Genomic DNA, 21266 nt, shown 5'->3' with positions numbered 1-21266 from the left:
CGCCGACTTTCAGCATTGTAGGATGGCCACACCAGTGCGGCAACTTCCTACACACCACCTCGGTGCCATCCGGATCTTGGCGCGTAGTGAAGCTGCAGCAGCTGCAAATAAGCTTCAGACAGTGTTACAACCGCTGCTCAGAACTCTCAACTATGACACCACCTCGATGCCATCCGGATCTTGGCGCGTTGTGTTGCCTTCGGCCTATTCGCACATCGGTCCGCTACTGACGCCGCCTCACGTGCCAACGTATTTTCTCCGCATTTTATACCCTATGCCGCATAACAGGTCATGTGACTTGTTTATAAAACTTTTCATTGGTTCATTTTACTTTTGGTTTCCTAATGATGGAAGGCTTGATCATATGACCTAAAAACAACACTTTTCATTGGATGAAAACTTTTTTTTTCCCCCAAACGATGAAAGCCCCACCTTGTTTCTGGATGTTTCAGACTGAAGCTGGCGTCACCATGAGAGCACCACCATCTCGTAGCTCCGTCGTGGTCATTCCGCGAGCAATCATGGCAGCCGCTCCCCACCAGAAGCCTGCAGGAGTCGGGGCCCCCAAAACTTTTGATGAATTCTCAAGGCGGAGGGGACGCTTTCGAGAATGGGGTCCAAGACCTAGCAGACAAGCGTCCGATTTCCAAGGTGTCCCAGGGCCATTTCAGTGGACCAGGCCCAAAAAGGAAACAGCCTGCCGCCATTTTGAGAGTCCTGTGACAGCCGCCTATCGCTGCACCGCAAGAGTGGGCGCAACTCAGCTGAATGGCGGATTTTGACACAGTGGACCAAAAGCGGACGGAATGGCAACTGAAACGGTAAAGGGGCGCCCCACTACAACAGACGAGACTCCACCTGGAGAGGCCCGTTCACGCCGCCTCCCCCGGGGCGCTCCACGCCGTTATTCGGAGCAGCATTGTAGGATACCAAAACCAGTGCGGCAACTTACTGGACATCACCTTGGTGCCATCGTTCTGCTGCCTTGGAACTATTCGCACAACAGTTTGCTACTGATGACCCACCCCCCGCGACGCCCCACGCCGTTATTTGCTGGGTGGCAACTTACTAGACATCACTTTTGTGTCATCTAGATTTCGGCGCGTTCTGCTGCCTTGGAACTATTCGCACAACAGTTTGCTACTGATCACCCACCCCCCGCGACGCCCCACGCCGGAAATCTGGACGTTGTGCTGCGTTGGGACTATTCGCACAGCCGACCGCTACTTCGTTGTTTTTCTCTAAAAATGTTTATATGTTATTACTATTTTTGTTTTCTTGTATATATTTATAAATTATTAAAGTTTTATAATCTTACTACTTTGTCGGAGTGCTATATATTTTTAATGTGACACATAATTGTAAAAACTTTGATGTACAAAGAGTCATCCCTGGAATCTTCCGCTTCACGCTCGGTCCCCTCCCCAATCACAATACAGGATGGTTTTCAGATAATAGCAACGCTTCTGCTGTGACGGATCTCATCGAGTGTGGGCCTTGATCTACTATAACTCCTTTGAAGACGGGTGATTCTTTACAGCTGTGGCTATAAACTACATCTGCAGGGCTAGCTGATAGCCTAGGACCGGCCTGGACAATCGGACACAGAGGAAAAGGAGTGTCAGAGGGTGCGGTAGTGAATAGGGCGAAAGGGAGGTGTCGGGCGGGCACAGGGTGTGATTCTCAGGGAAGAACAGCGCAGATGGGGGGAGGTTTATTACCCATGCATAAAACAGAGAGCGGGGGTGACCACTGCCTGGGGGAGATGCTTGCGAGGGTGGGGAGCCATGCTAAGGATCGACAGCGTGCACAGAGTGGATCTGGTCAAGGCATCTAAAATGGCTGCCGTGCACGACAAAAGTGTGGCATTTGAATAAAGACAAGATGGCGCACACAATGTTTTTCAACAATTCCTGATTTCCTTCGAATCGAACGTTAACAGACGTTGGGGCATATTACCAAAGTTAAGCGATATTTATCCCTAACGATGCATTGCAAAGATTTTTTTACCGTCAGAAATTATCGCAGATAAACCTTGCTATTATCAAGGTTTATCGCAAATACGATAAAAAACGAGCGCAATGCATTAATATCGCTGAAAACTCCGCGATATTCATGCATTACCGAGCTAATGCTCTTACCCATGTTATCCACCTCCCATTGGATAACATGGCTAAGAACTGCTCAGGGCAGCTGTTACTTTTTGGAGATATTCGCGCTTATCTCGAATATTTCCAAAAGTTGATAATAGGAGATAGCGATGTTAGCGACTGTTTCCAGTCGCTAACATCTTGGCATGCCCACTTTGCATGTCATTAGTGATAAATATCACTCACATGCAAAGTGGGGCCCAAGATGGTCGCTATCTCCTACTAGCCGTCGCTAACTGGTGTTAGCAACAGCTACGTAATACAGATATAATTTTATCTCCGCGAAGCGGAGCGCTGTTACAGATATATATCTTGTTTTTGAACGTTAATTTCTCAAAATGCACTGAAGCACATATATTGAGACCTAGCAAAGGCACATCGGGCTACCAGTCCCTAATATTTTACCAAGTTTCGTGCAAATCCATTCAGCCGTTCGATTATTATTATTATTTATTTTTTTTGCCCCGCGGGGCCCTTTTAAAACCTCCACATCAAACCTAGGGGATCAGCGAGGATCTACTATGCCCCCTTATGGTCATTTGCCCCTTCGCTTTGGCCTCCTCTTGTCTCTCGATCCTACCGAGAGACAAGATGGCGGCCGCTACGGACTGTTTGGAATGTTTACAGACACCGGAGAGCCAATCAGCTTCGCTTCGCAAAGCTCCGTAACGCGAAAAGTACGCGAAGCGGTCCGCTGTTACAGATATATATCTTTTTTTGAACGTTAATTTCTCAAAATCCACTGAAGCACATATATTGAGACCTAGCAAAGGCACATCGGGCTACCAGTCCCTACAATTTTGCCAAGTTTCGTGCAAATCCATTCAGCCGTAAGATTATTATTATAATTTTTTTTTTTTGCCCCGCGGGGCCCTTTTAAAACCTCCACATCAAACCTAGGGGGTCAGCGAGGATCTACTATTCCCCCTTATGGTCATTTGCCCCTTCGCTTTGGCCTCCTCTTGTCTCTCGATCCTACCGAGAGACAAGATGGCGGCCGCTACGGACTTTTTGGAATGTTGACAGACGCCAGAGAACCAATCAGCTTCGCTTCACAAAGCTCCGTTGCGCGAAAAGTCAGCGAACCAGTGCGCTAACTGGTCCGCTGTTACAGATATATATCTTTTTTTAAACGTTAATTTCTCAAAATCCACTGGAGCACATATATTGAGACCTACAAAAGGCACATCGGGCTACCAGTCCCTACAATTTTGCCAAGTTTCGTGCAAATCCATTCAGCCGTTCGGGCTAAAAGTGAGGCCAACCGCCCTATGGAAAACTCAATGTTAAAAACACGTTTTGGGACCCCCCTTTTTTCTCGGCCCCCACTGGACGAACCCCCCCCAAATTTTCAAGGGCTGCTCAGAAACAAAATGTGCCATTTTCCTGAAAATTTCAGCCAATTCCGTCCACAAACGCCAAAGTTATTAGACATAGAATTTTCAAAAAACCCATAGAGAAAAAATCCTAACTATATATACCTACTGGCGACCGCCAGTAGGTAATATATATGTAGAAACTCACCACCACCACTTGCTTTCCTTGTACAGCAAAAAGTGCTAGTGCAGAGAGAGACTGATCGCATTCAGTGCAAACAGAAAGGCATAGACATAAAAGACGAACTACAAATATAGCGTGGTTAACATTCACAGTACAGTGATATTAGAATCTTTAAAAATCTATGGGGCATATACAATTAGAAAAAACAAGGTTATTTTCAAAACTAATCACACAATCGATTAAATTTGTAATAAAAACACCTTAAAAAGTGGAATCAATAAATATAGCCCTACATTTCACAGTTTGTACATTTCTGCATAATGCATGCTGATCACATTTGTCTTCTTAGCTCATGTATGCTGAAGTGTATGCCTTTCAATTATATATATATGTTCTTGTATATTTGAACAGCCTTGCCTCAGAAAGGGTCATTATGGCATTGGCCGTCATTATGTATTGCAGATACATTGTTCCCTTTTGTAAATTATTCCTGTGTATATAATATTAATACTTGCTACATTCTAGTATGTTTAAACATCGTGTAAATATTTGTGACCGTGAGCTTTTCAGTACTTTACTGGATATGTTCTTTGTTACTTTGTTTCCCCATTACGTTTTCTTTTGTAGTCCATCTTTTATGCCTATTACTCTGAGAAGGCGTGTAGCATTGGTGTTTTTCATTTGAGTCCCTTGTTTTTGCTTACTATATAAACACTCTTTTTGTTTCTGGCGCGCTGTGTGAACAAGCTCTCTTGTAGAGTGAAACGCGTCACCCTAAATAAAACTACGTCTTCCCTGTTTCCACTGGTGGATTTATTTTCCTTGAGGCTGTGTTTACTGCTGGTTACGAGGCATTTTGAGGTCCCGACCGTTGATTCCGACATCTATTCGGAACCTGGACTGCTTTCTTCATTCAATTCTCCCGGGATTGGCTGCTCCCGGTTTCTGGACCCTCCCCGTTTTGTGAGGCACAGTGTCGGCGCTGCTTCCGAGGTGTTGCATCGCCTCTCCGTTTTTCGAATCGTTGGATTCTGCCTTTGCTGTGCCCCCTGTCTACGCATTGAAATTTTGCATCAGCTGCCACGCGTTGCGAGTGAGGAAGTTGTTGACCTTTCAGGCGTGGTGGAAGGCTCGTTCCGCCGGTCGGCCGACTGGAGGACAACCCGACACCGATTCCGGTAAGGTTTCTTCTTTTCTCCTCTGCTTCACGCGGGCTGTGTTGTTATTCACGCAGTAGTGGGTGTGGGGATTACCTCTTACTTCTACCAGCAGTCTGCCTCTTCATTAAAATACAGGGTCCCGGATTGTTATTTTTCATCCGAGTTAGACGTATGTGTATTTTAGACACAAGATTATGATTTCAAGTGACGCGCTAAGAAACAGAGAAGCTACAGCTGAGGCACGCTTTGACAGTCTCCCTGTTATTGCCCCTAAACAAACAAACAAGGCACCAGGCTCGGCTGATAACAATGTGAAAAGTCTACTAAAAACATTGGAAAAACTCCTCCGTGGTGAAATTTCCAAATGGTGGGAGAAGAAATCCCTTGAGAAGTATAGGGATGCCAATAGAATACCGCGGGGCTTAAGAGTACTTATTGTCCCTACTTATGAGAATCCGGACCCCCAGATGCTTCAAGAATGGGCGGAAAATAACTTGAAATACTCAATGAATAGTGTGCATATTTTGATCAAGTATGCTGAATCTGACCGAAACAAACTGCTACTTGAAATCGACCGAGTGAATGGTCTATTGGAAGCATCAGGAGAGACCGATCTAATCAACAAAACCAAGGCAGAGATTGATACAAGGATAAAAAAATTGGAAGAAACCATCATTGAGCGTAAAATCACAAAATTCGCCAGAGATAAAAACGATTATGCCACAGGGAGAATTTTTACATTCTCGAGAAAATATGACAATTTAAAACGAAAAGCAGTGGCTAATGCAGGCATCGCTCAAGCCAATCAACCATCAACCTCTGCCAGTACGATACCATCCGATAGTAGTGACAATCTCTCGTTGAACTCGCTCACATCCGGCAGTGAAGACGACGTTACACAAGTAAGACCAGCAGAAGGTCTTACCAACTGTGAAAACTTCACATTAATAGATGAACTTAATTTTGTGAGCGAGGACCGGCGTTATTCCCTGCGCTCCCGGCAACCTCAGAGCACACCAGGCTATCAAACAGCCAGCGCAGGCACGCAAGGAGGGTCCTCTTCAAAGGTAAATACCACACGCGGAAAAGCAAAAAAGAACTGGAGAAGTTAACGACCACGGTAGAGAATACTGTCATCAATCTTACTGATTTTCCTCTGACTATAAAAGAACAACAACTACTCTCTCTGGGGTTGTCATATTGTCCACCGAACAGGTTTTCATATAACCAGACTAGGATTGACATTTATAAGTTTATCCGTAAGATCAAACTTATTAAATACTTTAGACTCGAAGCCAAAAGGAATCAAACTGAGTCTACAACCGAAGTTAATATGATGACACCGGGATTGAAAGTCCAAGATGTAGCGGGGCTACAAAACTTGCTGGATCTAGCTTTTGAGAATGATTCACAACCCACTCCTACTGTGAGTCAAAGTATTGTGACAAGCTGCTCAGCAAACACTCCTTTTCGTCCAAAATCTACTTTTCTACCAATCATGCCCCGTGATTCGGTGGATGTTTTCAGTGACAGAGTGATTGTTGAATTGAAAGCACTAAACAGGAATATTCTGAGTCAGAAGAATCAATCTAAATACAATGACAAGCAATACCATAGACTGGTGAGTAAACTTCAAAAGAACAAAGACATTATAATTAAAAATGCTGATAAGGGAGGAAATACTGTGCTATGGTCGACTAAGGACTACATCACTGAAGCCCAGAGACACCTTAATGATTCCTCCTGCTATCATTTAACTTCCCAGTTTGCGATGAACAAATGTAATGAGTCTACACGCATACAAATCCACACATGGAAGTGGAAAGGTTTACTCACTAAAGACGAATGTAATTTTCTGGTAAAAGATCATCCCATCACACCGGTATTGTATTTTCTACCGAAAATTCACAAACAAGTTACACCTACTCCAGGTCGTCCTATTATAGCTGCTATTGGAAGCAACAATGAAAACCTCTCCAAATATATAGACTTTTTTCTGCAGACACATATGCAGAATCTTCCATCTTTTGTTAAGGACACTGCGGATTTTCTTATTAAACTTATGGAAGTGGAATGGAATGCGAATCTACTATTTTTGGTAATGGATATCGAATCGTTGTACACGTCGATACACCATCAACATGGCATGCAAGCATGTAAATATTTTTTGGACAGAAGAGACATTTGTTTTCGTGAGCATAACATTATGTTGATGGAAATGTTAAATATCTGCTTAACTACTAACTTTTTTAAGTTCCAGGGTCAGATATATCAACAACTTCGCGGTGTGGCGATGGGCTCGTGTTTCTCCCCCAGCTACTCATGTTTGCATGTGGGCTGGTGGGAGGAGCACGAGCTCAAATCCACACACCGCCGATGGTTACCTCACATCAAACACTATTGGCGTTTTATAGATGCCGTCTGTATCATCTGGCAGGGATCAGTGAACGAAGCTGAAATGTTTGTTAGAGAGGTCAATATAAATTCTTTTAATCTCAAGTTCACCTCTACCATCACGACTGACTCAGCTGAATTTCTTGATGTAAACATTTTCATCAAAAACAGCCAAATTGAAACTTGCCTACACAGAAAGGCTACTGCAGGCAACTCAATTTTACATGCTCACAGTTCTCACCCTGGCCACACAATTCAGAGCATCCCCTATGGGGAGTTCATTCGTATCTGCAGAATATGCAGTGAAAATGACTCCCTGGAAAAATGTCTCAATGAATCTAGACAACGTTTCATTCTTAGGGGTTACTCTGATTCCATTCTTGATAAGGCTCTCCACAAAGCTTGCAGTTTTGAACGTAAAACATTGTTGATGCCCAAGGCTACAAAGGTCTCCACTGCTGATAGCACTGTGCGCCTTATTACCAACTATAGCACTCAAGAACACAAAATTAGGGGTATTATTACTTCAGAATGGCCTATAATCCTCACGGATGTCATTCTTGGACCTATATTGCCCACTAGACCTAACATTACATTTAGAAGAGCTCCCAGCATGCGAGATTAGGTTCCGCCTAAAAAGAGTTTGACCATGAAAACTGGGTTCTTCCGATGCTCTTCATGCCGAGCCTGCACTTTTGCCAAAAATAGTACCTACTATTGCACCGCATTTTGCTCCACACCTGTTCCTATTCGTGAACACCTTACATGCAGATCGGAATATGTTGTGTACAAACTCAGATGCACATGCAACTTGGAGTACATCGGAAGTACTAAACTTCCGGTACACCAACGGATCCTGCAACACATCCGTGCTATTGTTAATAGCGACAACAACTATCCTGTCGCGAGACATTTTCGAGCTGTCCACGATAAAAAATTAAGGGATCTCGAATATACAGTTTTGTGCTCTGTACCTCAACCCGGACGGGGAGGGGACAGGATGAAACTTCTTCGGCAGAAAGAATCTCATTTAATTCTTGCCTTAGATACCAAGGCCCCAAATGGTTTAAACTTGACCGAAGATTTGAGCAATTTCTTGTAAACTGTATGGTGACAGGTCTTGATATATAAAATCATTCTTACTTTGATTCATGTTTTCTGATGTGACGTAGATTATCACAAAGTGGTTGGCCGGCTGGTTAACCTTCATTTGTATATACTTGATTTAGGTGTTTTTTTCTGATATTGAAATGATTTTTCTTGTTATATTTGACATCTATTTGCAAAATATTGTATGCAATGTAATTATGTGGGGTCCTGTCTAGCATTTTCCTCTAAGCTGTAGCTCATTATATATATCTTGTATATATTGTCTTTTTTACTATCACCCATTTATTATTCCATTTTTTGTTTTTCTGCTTTCTCTCATTTCATTGCTTATTCGATTTTGGTTTATTATTTATTTTTCTTATTTTTGCTGTGGTCCCATTTACACTCTTGTAGTATGTTCGTAATTCTTTGCACAGGATCTTTTTCTTAGCTGCTTATTTTAAGTTCAGTTTGGCAAGGTTATTTTGGCACTATGTCATTATTTTCTTGTTCTTGTATATTTGAACAGCCTTGCCTCAGAAAGGGTCATTATGGCATTGGCCGTCATTATGTATTGCAAATACATTGTTCCCTTTTGTAAATTATTCCTGTGTATATCATATTAATACTTGCTACATTCTAGTATGTTTAAACATCGTGTAAATATTTGTGACCGTGAGCTTTTCAGTACTTTACTGGATATGTTCTTTGTTACTTTGTTTCCCCATTACGTTTTCTTTTGTAGTCCATCTTTTATGCCTATTACTCTGAGAAGGCGTGTAGCATTGGTGTTTTTCATTTGAGTCCCTTGTTTTTGCTTACTATATAAACACTCTTTTTGTTTCTGGCACGCTGTGTGAACAAGCTCTCTTGTAGAGTGAAACGCGTCACCCTAAATAAAACTACGTCTTCCCTGTTTCCACTGGTGGATTTATTTTCCTTGAGGCTGTGTTTACTGCTGGTTACGAGGCATTTTGAGGTCCCGACCGTTGATTCCGACATCTATTCGGAACCTGGACTGCTTTCTTCATATATATATATATATATATATATATATATATATATATATATATATATATATATATATATATATATATATATATATATATAATTTTACTAAGATATAATAAAAATACAAATATTCCTGAGGATGGGTAATTGTTTACGATTGATTAACATTTATATATGAATTTCATATATTTAATTTATTTTATTAATTAATATGCATTTATTTGGCGAGTTAATGTGCTATAACCTTTTATGCTATTAGTTCAAAGTTAGTATTAAGTATTTTAGCATTGGAGTCTTTTTGTGTAAAATAATTAACTTCATTACAATTTTCCATACTTTCCCATAGGAAGATCCCCCACACCAATGGCAGAGATGGCCACTAACAAACTCCTCACATGTAAATTGACACCAAGGTGTAAATCTTCACTTTGAAATGGTGAATAGCAAAAAGTGGTGGGATACACCTGTGTGTAGGAGTAGATCTACAGGTGCGTAAATATACACAGTATATTTACATTGGTAAATTGTCCCCCTCAGTGTTCTATGTGATTATTTATGGACAATTAATTACTTTAAGATACATTTCTCAAGATGGACTACTAATTTTGTTTTAATCTAATGTTGCTGATGTGTTTTTTATCCTTAATTTTTATTGATATATTTGTTCGGGGGAGGGGATCCCTTATCCCCTTTTTCGGTTTCATTGGTGTATTTCGCCGGCACTTTGCCTATGTTTTGTAAGTTAATCCCTAACTTTTACATTGATCTGTCTAATCAAACGTTTTGTTAGCAAAACTTTTTCCTTCCCTATACTTTTGATCTAAGGTATTTTCTTTCTGAGGTTCATTCATTCATAAAACTGTATTCGATCTTTCTACAGAAGATCATAAAAGTGCATACAAATGCATAAAAACTACTAAGTAAAATCACATAAAAACAGACTTCAGATCCTGCCAAGACAGCCCTTATTAAATTCATGGATACAGGCCCACAATCCTACGTGCTCAAATTTATAACAAGTGCATTAGGTTAAAAGTTAATAAAAAGATTTGGAAACCATAAAGAATAAAAGGGACGCCAAACTTCCTTCTTGAACCACATAGTTCCTCTTCCTCATGCATGCCCACAGGAAGGATGCCACGGCGAAACAAGCCATCGGGTTCGGTAATGATTTCAGATAATAAAGTGCTACCTGACATGAACTAAAGTGGTTCCTCTTTAAGATAGGAATGATGAATTTCTTTCTTTCCCGGTCACACAAACTACAAAAGAATACCAAATGTAGGTCATTCTGAGGTGACTTAGAGTCACAAGGGCACCAAGACAGATACAAATGTTTAAAACTTCTGGCCAGATACACCAGCATCAGAGGAATCAGGTTCAGACGAAATCTCATCAAAATGAACTGATGGGCTGAGAACGAGACATCAGCTAAATAAGCAATCTCGTTATCTACCAGTGGCAGGGTCAGTTGATACATCCAAACCATCTGTGCTCAATAGTTCCTCTCTCTACGATCGTATTGGGCCCTCATCTTAAAAGTCTCGACCAATCTATGCCTGGAACATTTCTTACACAAGTCAGGATCATTGAATAGATGTGACAAACCTAAAGCATTGAATTCCCACTCAACATAATTTAACCATTTACTCTTGCTTTGGTTTTCAAAATTTAGCAAATCACTGATAATCCTTTTGTTCAAGGGGACTGAATCCCTATGCCAAATTGAGAGTCCACAGCAGAAGTGGGGTCATACGAATTGAGTCCATAATCTTTCTGATGTTAAAAATCTGATTTAAATGAGATCATTCATTGTTCTGTTCCTGCTTAAACAGAGACCCGGTACAGTTGACATCGACTTTCAAATTCACTGCCCATATTTTAAACACAATACTCAATCATTTTCAAGGCTTTTATGTGAGCCAGAACCTTTTTTGTCAAGTCTAACTTCAAAACATCTAAACAGTTAAGTCTGACAATGATTGATCCTAGCTCAGTAGGCCTAATGGGCTTACATTTCTGCAGATAGAAATGTGTTTTGTGATGTCAGACGTTTGAGGCAGCAGGCATAATGCCAACTTCCAGCTAACTCCCAAATCTCACTAGGGGACATTTGTTTAATAGAAAACCCATTGCAATAATGCTTCTCATACATATGCAAGCATCTTGATACATGCAAAGGTGTACGATTTGCAACATGCAGTGGCAAAATCAATAGCTAGACATTTTAGAGCTGTGACCAATTAGCTTGGCCAATGCTTGTTTTACTGGAATGGTCCATACAGGAGGTAAAGCTTTATATGTTAAGAGAAACCAATAAGGACACAGCAAGGTATAGAAGTCTTGGTGTAGATCAAAACTGATGTGCAGAAAAAGTTAATATTTTAGAGGTTTCATACCAGAGTAGATGGCATCTTTAAAGACGCACACGCTCATAGAAATACATAGAAATGGGTAGATAAACGTATGCCGCAAAACCTTGTGGCCCTAGACATTTGCACACCCTTTAAACTGTTTTATGTTTCTAAGTCAACAGTTTGCTACAGTTTCTAGTGTGCTACGGACCAGCCTGGTTAGTGAGATGCCTAACTGAGCAAAGATCATGCAATGCACTAAAACAGAACGCTTTCTTCCGTGTACAGCAGCTTGTATACCTGCAACGTTCTGTTATTAATTCAAAAATATCTTTCAAAATTCATCATTTCATTGTGATTTATTTATTGATTCTTGTCAATGTCTTGGGGCCGATTAAGATGTTGTTAGGAAGGGCTCCGGATTGGAATCAGCATTGTTGAATCAGATTCAGAACCCTTGTTTCCTACCGAATCGGTCACCTTTTCTGGACGACCGAGTATAATGCAAGGAAGTCGTCGGGGCTGTCGGAATCGGTTCTTAAGGGGATTCTGTTAAACCGAGTCATTCTGAGCCAAATCGTACAGCCCAATGGAGACGGTTTCCAAACAAGCGAGTACGATGACCAATTCGGTCAGCCGTTCCGAATTTGTTCGACCAAGACGAAAAGGCTATCGGAATCGGCCTTTGAGGACACTTTGCAGGTCCCCCTTCCCCAGAGGTGACCGAATATGGACTGTGGGTGTACCAAAGGGACCCCTTTTCCTACTCATGCACAATGTGGCAGGCACCATGGTACCCGCCCTAGTGTGAAAGGTTTCCCCCAACCACCACTTTTTCCAATGGGAGTCTGTGTGCCCAATGAGAGCCTGTGTTCTCGTTTGGCACACAGGCTCCTATTGAAATCATCAATATCGTAATCGGTCTGTAGTACTCCCAAAATACGAATCGTTCAGAAAGCATTCCTAACCCGATTCAGTGGGAATGGTTTTCTAACGACATAGTAATCGGCCCCTTCCTATTCATTGAAGTAAATTCAAGCGCAAAGGCAGCCTTGATCAGGCGATCTTCATCAGGAGATACACTCCCCTCAATATATCATATAATGTTCTGTATAAGAAGCATTGGATTTTTATGCAGTCACTCCTGTCACCGTTTATCTCCGATAGTAGTTAGACATATAGTTGGCATTCATGCAGTTAAAAATACCTAACTTAATCTCAGCAGATTTGTGGGATATGTCAAATTTTAAATTCACATAGCAATTCTTACCTCCATTATTTCATTATTTTTTATTAACAACGTCTCTGTGCCTCCACAGTACAGATACTGCATTACCAGCTAGGAAAGAAGAAAACAGGTCTTGGTAAATGCTCAATTCTCAAATTGGAAAGACATGTTTAAGTGCATATAAAATACGTTTTGATGCTCACAGGGGCACAGACCAACATAAAATGTTCTAAGAATCATAAGCACAAGAATCCTTCTCACTTAACCAAACCCTATCCGGTTTAAGACCCCTCATGGGGTCCTGCTTAACACATTTTACGAGATGCTTATGGTCACACTTCAACGAAAAACCGTACTTTTGCCCAAGTGATGTATATATGTAGTGCAAGATGATAAAACCAAGACTCCACATTATAAAACTTCAACTTGGCCTAGAAACGAGCTTTTTACAGTTATAAAATATTTTGAAACAAACTGTTTTGTTTTTGCAAGGTCCTTACATTTTTTATCATCCATGTATTTTTCTTCTTTTTTTCATGCTAAGCCATGTTGCAAGACATAACAAGCCTTTGCCTAAAAGTACAGCAGACCAGGCTTTAGGCAGCTAATGCATTGTATAAGTATAATGCAGAAAATTTCCATCAATGACAACAAAATATTCATCAATGCTAGAAAAATGTTGATGGCTAACGAAAGCCATAGGCACCGTGGTAAATTTGAGGGGTTCAAGCAGGAAAAAGATCCATCTTTCCCTTACCTGAACAGCCTAACTATCCTCGGCAACATATATGATGTTGAATTAGTCTTGGTGACAGTTCATAAATTAAAAAAATGATTTTAGTACTTTGGTTCATTAATTACAACCCAGTTTTTATTTAGTAGTAATAAGACTGAATGTGGCTTATTTGGATTCATTAGAAAAGGGAAAAAAGTAATAATGTGTTTAGCCAAACAATTTTATATTGTGATGGCAATGGCAAAGAAACTCATGGCATGGTGGAGTACGGCCAAGTAAGGTAATACCGACTATAAAAGCTGTATTGATTCTTTTAAGAAAGCAACTTTAATAATAGAGTGATTATGAATACCACTCTGAAGGACATATCCACTCAGATCACAAGTTTCTCCTTAAAAACACACAAGGTTTCATAAAATTAAAAAAGCAAAATTACACATGTGAGACATTTTATGTCCATTTCATAATACGGTGTGAATCAGTCGCGGCCCACGCAGGTAAGAGCGGTAGGGCCGAGTGATGAGGATGATATGATGATGATATGGGGCTAATGCCGAGGCGTCTTGGCACTGGTGTGAGTACGCAGGAAATGAGACACGCTGAGACTACTCTTTCCTAACAGGCAATAGATTGTATTGCAGTCAGTCTTAGAACCATTTGGCAGTTTGTTCCACAGTTTTGCTGCACAGTATGACAAGGACCTTCTCCCCCATCTGGCTCTTCAAAACTTGGGGATACAGATCAGGCCAAGACTAGTAGATCGAAGGTTTCGCGCGGGGGTGTAGAGCCTAAACATTTCCTGGCTGTCATCTGAGCCACTTCCATAGCATGCCTTATGCACCAGACAGAGCGCCTTGAATTCTATTCTCTGCTGAATAGGGAGCCAGTGTAATGCCCTTATTTCCTGTGATGTAGGATGGCCCTTGGGAAGGTTTAAAAGTAAACGAGCTGCGGCGTTCTGTAACGATTGCAGTTTCTTTATCTGGGTTTTGTCAATACCCAAGAATAGCATGTTACAGTAATCCAGTTTGGACAAAAAGAGGGCAGCCATTACCGTCTTCTGTAAATTGAGAGGGATGAAGGGAAAGATCTCACAAAGAGTCTTTAATAGAAAGAAACTGGATGATGTTAGACTGTTAACCTGCACCAACATATTAAGCTTGTCGTCAAAAATGACTCCAAGATTCCTGACCTTCCCGACGGGGCGGGGACATTCTCCCACCTCCGTCGGCCACCAGGAATTGTTCCACAGTGACATTCCTTTACCGAACTCGATCACCTCCGTCTTTTCTGTGTTGATTTTCATAAAACTTAAACTCATCCAGTTCATGATGCCCTTTAGACAGCTATGAAAACTGGCAGCTGTGATCTCAGGCTTGTCCGATAGGGATATCACTAATTGTGAATCGTCAGCATAGGACACAAATGTGAAACCGTGCTTCCTGGCGAGTCTTGCCAGTGGTGTCACATAGACATTGAACAATGTCAGGGACAGGGCTGATCCCTGTTGAACACCACAGGGCAGATTGAAGCTGTCAGATTGTAGACCTTCTCAACTCAGGCTCTGTTTCCTGTCCTCTAAAAAAGAGGAGAGGACGGTCAGGGCTGACCTCCCAATTCCCATCTCCCGCAGTCGTCACACCAACACTGTATGATTCACAGTGTTGAATGCGGCAGACAGATCGAGGAGAACGAGATTGCCCTACCATCCCCGTCTACCACCTTCTGGATCCCCTCTGAGGCCGCAATCAAAGCCAACTTAGTAGAGTGTCTTAGTTGAAACCCATGCTGCGTGGGATTTAGTAGCCAATTAGTGTCTAAGTAGTTGGTCAGCGACTTAGTAACCAACTTTTCAAGGACCTTGGCTGCAAAGGGTAGGCCCAAGATGGGACTGTAGTTTTTGTGCTCTGTGGGGTCTTCTTCAGGATTGGCCTGATGCACTCTGTCTTCCAGGCCAGAGGGTAGATTCCAGATGCCAGAAGTTGATTGATCAGGGGGGTGAGTATATCACTGATCTTCCCAGTGGCCATAGGCATAATAGTGGGGGCAGGGCCATTGGGTGAGCCTGATTTTATTGATTGCAGAAGATTGGTTACTTTATCTGCCAGTAGTGGTTTGAAACCCGTTAACCTAGAGTGTACTGTCTCCATCCCAGAGGATGAAGGGCTGTTTTCTGCCATGAGGTTTGATGAATTGGCCAGATCATTGTATATCACTTGCACCTTGTTCTGAAACAGGTGGCAAGATGATTACAAAAATCCTGGTCCGGTTTAAACGTATTTACCTGCGGTGGCTGGAATAGGAATGTAACACATTTAAAATGTTCTCTGGCCGAATTTCCTGCCTCTTGGATATTTTCTGTAAAATATACCCGTTTAGCTTTGATAGAGCAAGTGGGAAACAAAAATGTTTTATACCCCTTGTAAAGTCAATTCTTCATAACAGTAATATATATTAATCGTGTGGTTTTAAAATTAACCAAAATAGAATAGAATGCACCTACACAAATACACGAGGATACTAAATTGCATGTAATTGCCAAACGTAATTTACTAATCTGTTATGCATTTTGTCATAAAAAGTACGCATTTGTCATAATCTAATTGAAAATTGCATGGATGTGCTTTCTGTTTGTTTATTTGTGGTATAAATCATGGAGATTGGTAAGTAAAATCCCACATATATGTTGCTTTAAGCTAGGTAAATACTAACTGGGATACTATTAGAAAAGGGGAGGTAAACAGAAGGGCTTTATTTCTCAAATTTACGTTTATTTGTGTTTGTTTCTACAATAGTTCCTAAATTGTGGCCTATGTGGTCAAAAGAAAATGGAGGCTAACTGCGACTCCGTGTTTGTGAGGAAGTGAGCATGCGCGGGGAGAAGTGCGACCTGTCTGTGCCTGTACAGAATGGGTCAAGGACAGTGTGGCCTGCCACTTGGAGCAGAAGCCAACTTTTTTGAATGTCAGCATCTTGAACGTGGGAATAAGACATCGAATAACAATTTAAAGGACACAACGGAAGAAGCATGACATGAACAATGGGCTTACTATTTTTTTCAATTATAGCGATGACTCTGTGGAAATTGAACAGTAATGCGATGAGGTGATGCTCATCCACCCCTTAAGTGACCAATCACGGACAGTCTAGAACCCTAACGTTTCAACTTTTAGATAGATAAGTTAGTGAAAAAGGGTATAAGAGAGGACATTTGGGACAATGAAATAAGCTTTCTTTTTGATCTAATCTTTGCATCCCGATATGCTGTCGGACTGCGCAATTTCCCTATGGCACAGGGACTTTGACATTTTTCTGAACTTTAACTTTTGAATGAGTGTGGAGTCCTTTGAGAGGGGAACATCGAGAGAGATAGAGAGGTGTTCTTTGGGAACCATTCTGTCTTATGCTGATGTCTTCATTTCTACATTTTGGTAGTATTGACCTTTTCTTATTTTCTAAACTGTCATGCTAATAAATGAATGTTTTGAATTTTAAACTTTTCCTTTCAGGTCATTAATGTATAATTACTTTTTTTTTTTTAAATCATAGAGGTCATGCTAGGATATTTAATCTCTAAATAAAAATTAAATAAATGCAGAATTAACCAGGTCTTGTTATCCTTTAGTTAACTTTACTAGCTGATCCATTGACAAATAATGGTGGGGTGTTTTAATGTCTTCTCAAATCAAAACCATGGTATTAGAAATTAAACTGCAGATGTAAATAATGTATAAAATCTTAGTTTTAGACACTACGCTATAATCTAGCAGCTCTCCTTTGGTCTTCACCAAATCCTCGTAGCAGGGTAAATGTATGTATGAATGATTTACAGTGTTATGGGCCCACTGATGAGTAATTTGTGAATAGCTCCTTGGGTTAAGGTGATGGTTTACAGAGAATTTCTGGAGATGCGCTGCATCAGTTATTTACTTGGTAGCAGAGCACAGGTTTCTATAGGTTGACTAGGATATATGATGTGTAGTGTAGAGTATATAGAATTTTGATATACAGAATTCATGACTAACATCTGTTGAGTCTGTATTACGTTATATGTAGTCTGAAAAAGGCTTCCGGAAAGTGTGGGAAGCTGGTCACTCTGTCTGCAGGCAGAGGAAGTGTGGCAAGTGAAGCTGCACATCCCATTGTCTGTTTCAAAGTGGTGACATTGTAGTATGTTACAAGTTTAGGGACTTTTATGTGTAAAAGTGGTGAATGCATAGCGAGGGCAACCTGTGAAATCTTGGGTCTGAGCATAGGGATCATTGCGTATTCTGGCTAAAACTCTACCCGGAGAGAGTAATAAAGTTTAACCTAAGGTTTATTGGCGAAAGTAAAATTCTGTGGTAGAGAAGAGGTAAACGCTGTCTACTGGAAATACAGAATACTGGTGTGATTGAGGGAACTATCACTTTGGTGTAAATACAGCGTGCCGATACATTTTTTAAAGGGAGGGTCAGTCGGAGCTGCAGAAGCCGGAGCAAGGCTGACGTCAAACGTGTCGCACTGGGATTGGTCCGTATGACCAAGACAGAGTAAGGACTGATCGGTGCAACAGTAAAAGCAGCGAAGAAATTGGTTGAGCACTACTGAAACGTATCTTGTTCTAATTGGTGCGTTAGTGTGAACCACGCTGTGAAAGGCTGGTGTTACGAAGCAGTTTGCGGAAGATTGCGCAATCTTTTGAAAGACAGGAAATTAATAGAAAAATTGAATTTTACTATGAAGCGGAGAGAGAAAAATCTTCATGGTTTCAAAAATTGAAAATGTGTTTAAAAAGGATAAAGTAATTGAAACGAGAGAGGGAAAATTGCTTCCTCCGCCTAAAGCGCCTGCATCATACATGAAGACAAAATATGGCTACCATACATGTATATGGTTAGAAAATTGGGCAAGATATACCAAAAATGATAGTGCATTTAGGTTTTCCAGAAGTAGGATCTTTCAGTCTCCAGTATTAAGAAATTTGAGAGAAAAGATGATGAAGCTTCAACCAAGATCTAGACCGACTCAGTTTGAAGCTTTGGCTGAGTGGGAAGATGAAATGCATGATTTAGAGCGAGAAAGGTTTGAGGACTACATAGGACCAAAGAATAGAATTTGTGGATTCTGGAGAGAAACTCATGAGAATAGAATGCGCAGATGGAGAAATGCTAACATGTGTGTTGGAATGTATCTGGTTAGAATGGTTGATGAGGGGTTAGGACGAAAGAGTATTGAAAAGAGAAATAATGTAGAGATAGGAAGGAAAAGTTATGAGGATTGTGAATCAGAGGATACCGTGCTGGAGGAGATCCTAAATAGGAGACCACCACCATAACAACCAAACTCTATAGGTACGACCCCAAATGCTCCACTGATGGAGGACAGACTTGCAGAAACTCCAAGACAATTTTCACATTTTAGAGATCTTCCGGAAAGAGTAGAAATGAGATATGATTCGGATGTTCCATTAATAGGGATCAGATTTACTGGGACACCCAAACAACATGATGAAAGAAGGAAAAATGAGAACAGAATAGAAAGGCAAATCGAAGCACAAACAAGTACTTCTGAATATATACGTTCAACAAATGAGTTAACTGAAAAGATACAAGAACTTATAAAAAATATAGAAGCAGTAACTGTTCTGGTAGCGATAGGTCCTGTAATCTCAGTGTTTGAGAATCAGAAAATAGAAGAACCATCTTTAACTATTCCTTTAAGTCAGAGTTTACAAAAAGTGAAGGAAAAGGTTTACCCAGACTTGTCAGAAATTAAACGTACAAATCAAATGACAGCGCCTGATTTAACTTTTAATCAGAGTCTTCCATATAAATTTTCAACAGGAGCAGAGTCTGATTCCATGACTCCTGAGAAAAGTGCAGAGAAAATCGATTTGACACAAACTCCAGTAGGACCGTCCGGTCAGGAATTAAGTGATTGGATTAAAGCTTTAAAATTGAAAGAAAATGAACCAAAAACGTTAGATGTGGCTAGACTAAAAATTCATATGGAAGAACTGATAATTAGAACGATTGGGACAGATAGATTGAAAATTTATCAAGATGATGAATTGATGTTTATGTGTAAAGGTATTACATAGAAAACCAAAAATATGCATGATCGATTTGAAGGGTTAGCAAGTGAAATGGATGTAGATTTTACAAAATATAAGGTGATGCAGAAACCTTCTAGAGTGGATTTTACAGAAAAAGATATAAAAAATATGAATACAGCAGGAAGAATAACTCAAATAAAAGAATTGATTGTGTTGTTGAGAAAATGGGGAGACATTGATAAGTGGAAAATAATTTGGACAAAGAAAAGAGAGGAAAACAATGACAAATCAACATTTGCATTCCCAGTAAGAGAGAAAGAGGAAGAGGTAAATGAATTTCCTATGAGAGAAATACCAGGAGGAGGATATGTACATGTACCTTGGAGCAGACAGGACATTTTATCATTTACAAATGACTTTACCAGATTAAGAGAGAAACCAGTAGAATAGTATAGACAGGTAGATCAATTTGTAAAAGTTTCAAAAGTTTTATGGAAAGATTCAGACGGATTATTTGAAATAGTAGTACCAGCAGATCTATGGCAAGATCACCGTAGACTGGCCTAAAACTGAATATCCACGAGATAAAGTAACAAGTGCTCCTGGAACTGAAGTAATGCGAAAATATGAGCAACTAATAGTGTTTCTGAAAAATAAAATCCCACCAAAAGAGACAGATTGGGTAAAGATTGACAGAACAATACAAAAGTATCAGTTCATGCATTTTATGAGAGACTGTTATTAGTGTTTAAGCAATACAGTGGATAAGAGGAACTGAATGAAAAATATATGAGTCATTTTGTATATCGTTTTGTGTTTGGATTAAGACCAGAAATAGGGGACATGATTAAGCATAATTTGATGGAGTGGCAATTATGCTCAGTGGATGAGGTTTTGAGACATACAAAATACTGTAGTGATGATATTGAAGTAAAAAAACAAAGAAAACCTAAAGAGAAAGCAATGTGAGCACAAAAGAAAGTTGCAGAACATCAGGTAGCTCAATTAGAGAATAAAAGTGCAGAAGGAAATCAGAATAGAATGAAAGGAAATTTCAGTAAGCAAAAATTAACAGGAAATATAGAAGAACTGAAGAAGAAATATCCATGTCGTAATTGCGGAAGGATGGGGCATTGGAGAAAAGAGTGTAAGTATCCACCGAAAGTTAACCCAGAAAATGCATAATTGAATCCACAGGTGCAGAATGAGGTAATTCAACAGCCATCGCCACAGCAACAGGTAGTTAATCAACAGAGTCAGGTGCCACAACCTCCACTTCCTCACAGTGTAAGCCTACATAGATACAGTGCAGAGACACGATTCTGCGCAGGAGATCAGGTAACAAGAAATCCAAGAGTGAATGTGAGTCCACAGTATTAGCTGAGGGAAGAGGGAATGAGTCGGATGACAGTTTCTGACGGTGACTGAAAGATGGAGAAGAGTGCGTACTTGGTGCTACTCTAGAGGTAGATCAATCTGGTCCCTATGTGAATGGAAAGGTGAATGATGTAGATGTGACTTTCCCAGTGGATACAGGTGCTACCCGTTCTACTGTTAGATCAGTGGAAATTCAAAATCTTCCTCTCTCGGGAGAACACATTCCAGTT

At 40.6% G+C, this 21266-nt stretch overlaps 1 protein-coding gene across 1 annotated transcript in view; it reads right to left on the bottom strand.

The window, feature by feature from the left end:
* Positions 1–21266, bottom strand: part of ABTB3 (ankyrin repeat and BTB domain containing 3) — a 778151-nt gene that overhangs the window by 11830 nt on the left and 745055 nt on the right. The window contains exon 15 of the mRNA XM_078673942.1: positions 12929–12997. Within this exon, the coding sequence (XP_078530068.1) occupies positions 12929–12997 (69 nt within the window). The remainder of the gene's footprint in view (positions 1–12928; positions 12998–21266) is intronic.

This window comes from Lissotriton helveticus, chromosome 1_1, assembly GCF_964261635.1.
Source record: "Lissotriton helveticus chromosome 1_1, aLisHel1.1, whole genome shotgun sequence".
In the NCBI taxonomy this organism is placed as follows: Eukaryota; Metazoa; Chordata; class Amphibia; order Caudata; family Salamandridae; genus Lissotriton; species Lissotriton helveticus.
This window is presented reverse-complemented; position numbering and strand designations above follow the sequence as displayed.